General features: G+C 34.5%; 1 protein-coding gene across 3 annotated transcripts; it reads left to right on the top strand.

Annotated features, from left to right (window-relative positions):
• Nucleotides 1–362: 362 nt before the first annotated feature.
• On the top strand, nt 363–7,882 carry LOC137387419 (uncharacterized). Of its 3 annotated transcripts, none has more exons than XM_068073842.1 (9): nt 363–484; nt 1,694–2,125; nt 2,627–3,016; nt 3,467–3,640; nt 4,245–4,424; nt 4,805–5,132; nt 5,462–5,550; nt 6,751–6,880; nt 7,447–7,882. In XM_068073842.1, exons 1-9 carry the CDS (start codon nt 427–429, stop codon nt 7,565–7,567), a joined length of 1,902 nt encoding a protein of 633 aa, XP_067929943.1. In that variant the 5' UTR covers nt 363–426; the 3' UTR covers nt 7,568–7,882. The 3 variants fall into 3 exon arrangements, with proteins under 3 accessions (XP_067929943.1, XP_067929941.1, XP_067929942.1); XM_068073840.1 differs by having other exon boundaries at nt 4,802–5,132; XM_068073841.1 differs by having other exon boundaries at nt 2,627–3,023; nt 3,474–3,640; nt 4,802–5,132.
• The last annotated feature ends 1,719 nt before the right edge of the window (nt 7,883–9,601 follow it).

Below are 9,601 nucleotides of genomic sequence, written 5' to 3'. Positions count from 1 at the left end.
CCCTAAATAGGCAAGCTGGAAGAAGCATGGTTAAATCTACAAGCAGTTCTAGTATGCCCTACTTTAGTTGATGTGCTTTCTTTTACTACATCAATCAAAATAGGTTTCCTGATAGGATATGAGGAGATGAATGTTACAGTAATTCATATTCTAGCTAATCTCGCTATCACTTGCAATTTTCAGTAAACCAGCAAACTTGATGTCAAAAACAGACTGACCACTGACACTAAAACAACTGCTACCAGAGATTGTGCAACTCGCTAGCAATTCAACAACTTCATTGGCCGATATGATTTAAAATCGTCTCTGAGGCTTTGATGACAACAATGCAGGGCCAACGAGGAAGTTACTCCGTTATGAACTGTCAGCAGGCGTAGTCGGTAATAATTAGCACATGTATGTAGTTCGCCTTCTCTATAGCCCAGTATGAGGCTGATTTACTCACTTCTTTGCATACTATACATGTTTGTAACACAGAATGCAGGTGAGTGATATTCTCAGCTATTAAATACCAGCACGATTATAGCACCGTGTTCACAGTGAGAGATCATCATATGTAGTAAGTACAGTATGTGCACAATTATTCCTACTTGGGGGGAAGGTTGTCAAGGTGTGCAGGTGGTAGCATGCTTGAGTGGGAATCCAAATGTCCAGGTTCGGTTCTTGTGTGGGGCAGACTTTTTTCTAATGCATTTGCCATTGCTTCGAACAGGTGGGTGGACAGCTCCTATTATAGTAAAGTGTACAATTTGTGATTAAACACACAGTTGAGAGCAGCTGTGGCCTAGTGGGCTAAAACTCCAGTTCTCACCCTGGATGTAGTGGTCTAGAATGCGGACCTGTAAACAACTGGTCAGGAGTTCAATTCCCGAAAAAGGCGATTGTGACAGGAATGACATCTAACCTTAAATTGCTCTCTGCAACTGGACATGTCTCCAGTCATTCAGTTTGCTTGTTACTGGACTCAAACATGTCCAGCCAACATCACAGAGTTAATGTTTGTGCAACATTACTTTTTAAAACATGCACAGGCTCTGCTTGCAGTAAACTAAGCAGATATCAGACTCGATCTTTGCTCACACCCAAGCTGCTGATATGATGGAGTGTGCCATGAGTGTCTTTTCACTTCAAAGATGAATTTACACAAAGTTTTTGTAGATCTTGTCAGAAAGTATCGGTATTTTTTTATCATTTACAACTGTTTTTGATGCTTGAAATAATCCGATTGCCACGATGTTTTAAAATTAAAATTTTAAGATAAAACTTGATCGCGATTCAAACATTTTATTCAATTGAAGGTGTGATTATGGCGTCTATAAATGCAAAGAGACCGACAGAATAGAGACACGTAACGCTGCAACTTGAACGCAATAACTGATATCAACTATCTGATATTAGCTATAGCAATGATAGCAACTAGTGATGTCATTTTGCACGTATTTCTCTTTTAAACAATTTCTTCCTAAAGAAAAATGTCAATAATTTCTGATAAAATCTACAAACAGTTTGTGTAAGCTCATTTTTAATGAAAAAAACGTTTTAAAGTTAAAAAGTTTTTAAAAGCTTGTTTGGTAAGCTCAGCGTATGGTTTAACACTAATTTTTGTAAGGCAGAAAAAAGAGAGGGTAGTATAACTTCACTTCAAAAATACTAGAACTTGAAGGTTTTCATATCCTTTGTCATTTATTTACAGCTGAATACCACCAAGAAATTGGATTTAACTGCTACTTGACACAAGCAAACACGATATACATCAACAATCAGGATGGTAACCTGAGATCTCTGTCTATACACTCACCGTGTCAAAGTGGAGACAAAAACCGTAACTGTACTAATGTTTCAAACTGCTATGTTACTATAAAGAATATACGACCAGCGCTTTGGATAGGAATTTATATGAAGAATAACAGTTTTCTTCAATCTAATGACAAGCTAGAAGTTCTGACTTACAACGGCAGTACACCGCAAGTAGAATTTAGAAATCAAATTAGGAATATTAGAACAGCTCAGCTTCTCTACTCCAGTTTGTCATCAGGTGAAGAAATTAGCGTATTTTTCATACGAGATAATAATCCTATTTCATCTGCCGAGTTCACTACACACAGCTTTGAAGTTGAGATGAGAAGTGAGTAGTTGTAGTCTCTTGTCTGTTACCTTGAGATTGCTTGAATTGTTTGTCTTGAGTTTGTTTCTGGTTGCAGTAGCACAAATGCATACATATACCAATCTCGTTGTATAAGTGAAAAACCTAATTTTATTAATTTCTTCACACAATCTTATTCTTATATATTCTCCTTTTTAAAGATGTTAGTTTGAAATTAAAAATAATATCATCCAAACTTTTATTTTTTACAACTAAGGCCTATCAGTTATTCTAACTCAATTCTCAAAGCTTCAAACTCGGAAGTTTGGTTTTTAAAAACTAAATATCTAATTTTTTTTTTTAAATCAAGATATTTGGTAGTATAGAGTTAGTCAGCTCTGCAAAATAGTCTAATCTTTGCTATAATAAGGTTTGTGTCTATCTATTCGCCAGTCTGTCTAAAGTTTTGACAAAGTAGAATGTTGCCAAGTTAAGCTAAGAAGAAAATGGAGCTCTGACTATGTACTATTGTTATCCCTGCAGTGGCATATGTGATGGGAAAAGACACAGAAATAGATGCTAAAAGTGGCGGATATATCGTCAGCCATGGTAACTTTGATGGAGGACAAAACAGCTCTAATAATTACGCATCTGGGAAAACAGAAGTGTTAACAATGTCCGGCCTACTGGAAACGGACTCTGTTCGCTTAACTTTCCTCAAGTTTAATTTAGGAGCTTTCCTTATTTTCTTTTGTGACGATTACCTCCAGATCTCAGAGATCCACGCAACTGCAAGAAAAGAGAGTACGCGGTTTTGTGGCGAAAAAAGTGATAGTGATACGATTGACCTTTTGCCTCTTGCTGACAAGATAACTTTCGAGTTTGTTACCACAAGATGGGGGACATCTAGTGGCTTCCTCTTGCATTATGAAGGTATAAGGTGTGATTTCATTAGCTATTCTATTTTTACTATAAAACTAAGAAGAATGTGAATGGCAAATAGTGTGCGGCTCAACTTCAGCTTAAAGCGTATAGCTTGAAAACAGCTTAAAACCTCAGCTAGACAATAATCAAAGCAGCATGTTTCTCATTAAAATAGTGTTTAGAATATGTTCAGTGAATAGAACAAACTTTGTTAAACAGGCAGTAGCGGTACGCAAAGTTAAGAAAACTCCAAGCTAGCAATTAATTCTCAAATAGCCAGGGATGAGGGCAAGATTGTCATAGAGCAACATGTGTGATCAGTACCTAAATAGAACAAACTGCCATGCGTAACTTTCTGTTAAAAAAAATCGGTTTTTTTGCAGATTATGGACATTTTTTCTTATCAAATGCAGATAATACGACTCAAAACATGTAATAATTATTTATTTCCTTATTTAGTCCAAAGTAATGCCTGTCCACCTAAACTGGCTCACACTCAGCTGAGAGAGCAGACAATTTCAGGTAACATGTACATGCTAGAATGTGAGCAAGGATATTGGACAGAAAGGAATACAACAGTGCAAAACGTCAATTGCTCTGACAACTGGAGGTCTTCCATCATGGCATGCCTCAGTAAGTACTAATTTGTTGGATGCAAAGAATTTTGTGCTTTACTAAACTTTGACAAGAAAAATAGTTATCAAGGCTTTTCATAATATGCAGTGCTACCAAAATATGAGTGAGTTATTGGCTATAATAGTGTATATAATAATAATAATAATAATATAAGTCATTTAGACAAAGAATAGTGAAGTGCTCTGTCAACATGTGAATAGTGCGCTAGAAGCCTGTTCATTGGTCAAAATAATTATAAATAACAAATTTTTCACAAATTTTGTTAACAAAAATTACACTATGTCTAAAAAAGCAAGTTTTTGCTTAGTATGATATTGTAATTGTAACATTATTAGCAACCATTTTTGTTAGTCTGCTGAGATTTATCTGCTCATTTCTGATAATTTATAAGTATGATATAAAAAAATGGCTACTCGAATGGTTCATTATAAAATTATCCAATCAGAGCCTTTGCTACTCAATTCTAATTGATTAATCAATTTGAAAAAGTTGAAATGCAGCCAATTTTAAAATATGCAAATACATCTAGCTATTTTGAGTCTTGAAGGCTCATCAATCACCCTATAGTTCATTCAATCAATTGTCTTTATCTTATCTGTAGAGATACCAGATACCAAATGTCCTCTACATATCGCCAACATAAAGAAACCACCAAAGTATATTAAAGATAATATATACAAAGTAGAGTGTTTACCAGGTTTCTGGATAACAAATCAGACAGCAAATATAACAATAGACTGCGATGATGAAGACTCCGCAGTCAGCAGTTTGCTCTGCGTGCGTAAGTACAATATTAGTGAACAGCGAAATAGCTGATCTTTTGGCTGCTTGTTTTGCTGCCAAAATAAAATTTGTTATTTAACAAAAACAACTTTTAAAAATTATTTTGAATTGTTAAACTTTAGAATGAGCATTGTTTAATATTTGCTTGTACTAACTTCGAGACACCAACGTCTAGACTAGTTGGGTAATTATCTAAAATCTTGTTACAATAGTTTCTTCTTTTCGTCACTGATTATTTGAGAAGCAATTGCTAGTTTGAAGTTTTTCTGCATTTGAGCATCAGGAGTGCCTGTTCACAAAATTGGTTTTATTCACATGTTTTAAACACTGGTAAATCCAGTTGACATTGTGATTCAACAAATTTCAACGTTGCAGCAGCTCAGCTGTCAAACTCAAGTACTACAACAACAACAGAAACAACAACATCAGCAACAACAACATCAGCAACTGCAACAAGATCCCATGCAGCAGCAACATTAACAGCAACAACCTCCAAAGCTATGTCTGCCACAAGCAGTTATACTGGTGAGGCGTTGTCTATCGTTGAGCAGACAACTTCGCTAAAGAATGCTTCATTAAATGCATCAAATATCAACAAAACAGACAAGATGCTTCTGATTTATGTAAGCACAGGCATTGGATCATGCCTTCTCATCACTTTTGTCACCGTGCTTGTTGTCTGTGTCATCAGAAGGAAGAAAAATTGGTAAGAACAGACCCATCTTCTAAAGGAATTTCACCTTTAATACGACTAATTAAATATATAACGTACCTGTTTCAGTTGCTTGAAAAATAATTGTAGACAAAAGTAATAAACATGAGCTTGTGATTTCAAGAATAAAGTCAAGCCTTAAAAGATCAATAAGAAGATTTTAAGCTCATTCATCTGAAACTATGTTTTACCATTTTAACATTTTAGGCACATAATTATTTTACAAAAAGAATAATTACAATAATTATGTGTAATAACAATTCACAAGCTCAAAAAATTGAAATCTAATCTCAATACTGTTTTACTATTCTACATGCACTTAGTACTCGTCGAAGTTCTGACAAGAAAGAGCAGACAACTGGCGTACAAGAGACTCTAACACATGACCAGGATGAAAGGGACACAAACAGAGGTTAGTTCAGCATAAAAACTCTTGTCAATATAAAAGTTTGATTGCTCTTTTTACCTCATTGAGTAAGTTAGCATAAACACAGGGTAAGTTGTTTGTACAAAGTTTTACTTTCTGTACTTTTGTCTCCAAACTGTCAGTCTTTTGTTTTGTTACGCAAGTATTCTTAAAGTTTTAATGTAAGAAAATGATGACTAAATCTCTATTCTAACTAACCTGACTTGACTAATTTAATTCGCTTAACTGAAAAGATTAACGTAAATTTTAAGATAATGTTGCACCATCATGTGACACGTCACATCTTTCTAAGGTCTAGGTCAGGGTTGGCCAAATGATTTCGGCCATGATCCATTACAGACAAATCTGACAAATGAAAGATCCACAACAAGCTGAAGATGTGTATTTTGTTTTTCATCTTATATAAACATGCAATTATTTGTGTACATCTTAAAACAAAGCATCAAACACAATCTAAAACCACTTTGGTTATATAAATAATTTGACTAAAAATCACTGAATGAATGTGCTGTAATAAATATGTCTGATATCAGTGAGAGAAATGATGAGCGGGCTTTGACTTTACAATACTGTCAAAACGCAGTTTTTGGCTGCTTACAACAACTCTTAAATTTCATGTAGATGAATATTTGTGAGTCGTGTTTTATGATTGTTTCTCACAAAAATCATTGCTGAAAACAATGAATTTACAAAAATTCTAAGAAAAGTTTACAAAATCTTTTTCAAACCAAAAATATTTTTTGACAGCCAACTTAAAATATCCACAAAAATACTACAGAGATCGGGGTCCAGACCTAGATCCGCCATTTGGCCATAGCTGGTCTAAGTGCTTTATGCATGCCAGAGATTTATCTCTTTTTGAGAAGATAACTCCTGCTTTGGCAACATGTATATTTTTTGCTGATGTTCATTTACAATTTTTTACCAACTCGTTGATATTTGCCAATGCTGATGTTTGACTGTTGCAAATGTAGTTTAGACATTGTACAAATGAAAAGATTAACTTTGTATGATTGCGGATCTTGGGCGAGGGGAGGAGCAAAAATTTGTCAAAAGGAGGTGGGGCATTTAAGGATACAGCAAGATAACCTTGTGATTTATACATGTGCATCTGCAACAGATCACATAGTGATATAGAGTTACTTGGAAATGTAGCCAAAAGTTAACTTTTTCTGTTTTATGTAGAAGAGATTTATTACCTTGCAAATGTAATCCCTTCAAACACAGTAGAGGCCTTCGCTACAACTTCATCAACAGCAGTCAGTGAATCATCTCATAGTGATAAAATGTATGAGAACTTGCAGGCAGCAGACAGGTAAGTCGATTTATTTGATAATCTCTTGTTATTTTACAGGTTAGACTTCAGCACATTGCCGGGTAAAAAATATATATTATAAATATTGACCAAAGATTGAAAATTAAAGAAAACGAATAAAAGGTAAAAAATTTAAAGTACATAAAATTTTTACCAAACTTGAAATATATAAAATACATAAAATGTATAAATACTCTCATACTCTGGCCCAGTAAGATCTCTCTGCAATCATCCTTGTGTTAGCAAGTGCCGAGGTTCACTATTTTCATTGTTATATTTTATTAAGTGTTAATATGCAAAGTCTTTAAAACACCCTTCATCATATCTTTTGAATGCCCTCTAAATTGTCTAATGAACCTAATAAAAGGAGGACAATGCTTACGATTTATGAATAAGTGACATCATTAGATATAAGATCATTAGTTTGCATTTCACAGGTTTTCAGTTGTTGGGAGGGCTACTTGGTCCTGTTTATCTGTTTATCACAAACAGAGCGATCACGGTATTTGGTATTTTCTTAACTTGCAACAGATTTGACAATCTAGCCGTTGATAAAATATTTGCAGATATGAAATGGAGAGAGGCACATCAGATCAGTATGGATCTGTATTAGCAGCAAAGAAGACTCAGAAGTCAAGCGATGAAATAACTACAGTTATGATCGACAATGATCTCTATGGAACCTAATTTTATGACTATTTTATATTTGTATTGGACTCCATCAACACATTTTTAGTTCAACATGGAAACTTTCATTTTTATGCCAATGTGTACCCAACAAATGCTTAAGTAGTTGTTTCCTTTCAATGATGCATGCTGAAGAGAGAATTATAGGCGGTGACTAACATTTTAAACGGTTATTCAAAATCAAATAAAGGGCCACTGTTCAAGGTCAGTTCTTTTATGAAAAGGCATGTTTATACTTGAGTAGGGCTTTAACCTAAACAGCAGTGTTCAGTAGTGTCAGTAGTTAGTGCACAGAACATCAAGATAGTAGTATGAAGCTAGTCAGTGCTATGAAATTATTACTATAATAGTATTATTTACTATAATAATAGCTGTGTCCATCTGTTCGATCATTTGTCTAAAGCCAGTAAGTGGAGAGTGTTAAAAAAAATGATTGCACTGCACAGGAATTGAACTCAGATACCTATATTTGCATCCAGGAGCATTAACCACTGCACCACTAAACCACCTTGCAGCTTTGTGGAATAACTGTGAACATACTGATTATACTTGATGCTTTTTGATGAGGTACAAGACAGCCAGTCTTTGCTAAAATATTTACTTAAATGAGAGCGGAGTCTATCTGTTCATTCAATTGCTCTCAATTCTATTGCTGTCAATCAGAATGCATTCAACAAGATTTGAACTCACAAGCTTTGGCACTAATCAAAGTGCTGCACTTGAAAATAATTGCGTAGTTAGTTATTACATTTTCCAATTTCTCAAGTTTTTCTAGGGCCTAGGCCGTTTGAGTCAGGTTGAAGGTTCAGATGAAATATTCCTCAGAGCTGGTCTTAAAGTCATGACACTCCAATACCTATGCTAATTGATACTCTTCCAGTATTTTGCAATAATTTTACAAATATTTAAGAACAGAATTATTTGTCGGAGTTTTGTTTTCTTCGAGAGTGTTGAAGTTGAAAAGATTTCAAGTCTATTTAGTATTTGAAATACATTTTTGCAAAATGAGTCACTTTTTCAAACAATGAAATTTAACACCAATTTCTATTCCGTTTTGACCGCTCACTAGCATAAACACAAAATAGACTTACTCTGTTGCTACAAGTCATGTACATGTAGTAATTATAGTAACTAGTAATTAATATTGATTTTAAATCTAGTAATTAATACTAGATTTTAAATTGTTCTGGTGTAAACGCACTTAATGATATTAATGCTACTTCTAACCAGAATTAACAGAAAATTGTGTTGCTGGCACTATCGTTCCTGGCGTAAGTGCACCTCAATTTTCAGTTCTTTGCCGGCAATCCTGATAATCTTTTATGGCACACTGGACTGTCAGAGTACTAGTCAACCATAAAGCGAGGAAAAGCATAAAAATTCTGGCCAGATGGTAACTCGGATATGGTTTCTGAGTTTTGCAGAAGTCGCTGCATAGCTAAGCTGCTGTGTTAGAAAATGAATAGCACTATTCTGCTCAATCGGGGAAACCAACTTTGTAGTAACTAAGGCTATGGTAGTATTTGCTTCTCTTCCACAGAAAGCAAAAAGTTTAGCTTTTGTTAGTTTATTGCCTTTATCATCTGCACTGGTTGTAAAGGCTTTAAAGCAATTTTAAAGCTACTCCAGACAATTTTCGTTTTAAAATCTTATGTCATTGATTTCCAAGGTAAATATAAGGTAAGCTTTGGATTTTTTATAAATCTTCTTTTTGAGATTAGTGTTGTTTTCTGTTCAAATTTTCATCTTAATACATGTACTAATCTAAACCTCCGCACTTCCTGTTGAAAGATTGATGTTAGTACCATTTCTACTTATCAAACTCTTTTCAAAAATGGGCCTTCAAGCGAATAAGTATTATTTGCAAAAAATAGCCTAGGTTCTAAGATGCTCAGTGAAGCAGAATAGCCCAGCATCTGATTTGACGCTATCAAATAACATTCATAAACAGACTGTGTTGAATTGTCATGCCAGTCTTAGGAATTGAGCAATCCCACATATAAAGCTAATCAAAACAGCTAGCTAAAATGTAGC

Source organism: Watersipora subatra, chromosome 2, assembly GCF_963576615.1.
Source record: "Watersipora subatra chromosome 2, tzWatSuba1.1, whole genome shotgun sequence".
Taxonomy (NCBI): Eukaryota; Metazoa; Bryozoa; class Gymnolaemata; order Cheilostomatida; family Watersiporidae; genus Watersipora; species Watersipora subatra.
This window is presented reverse-complemented; position numbering and strand designations above follow the sequence as displayed.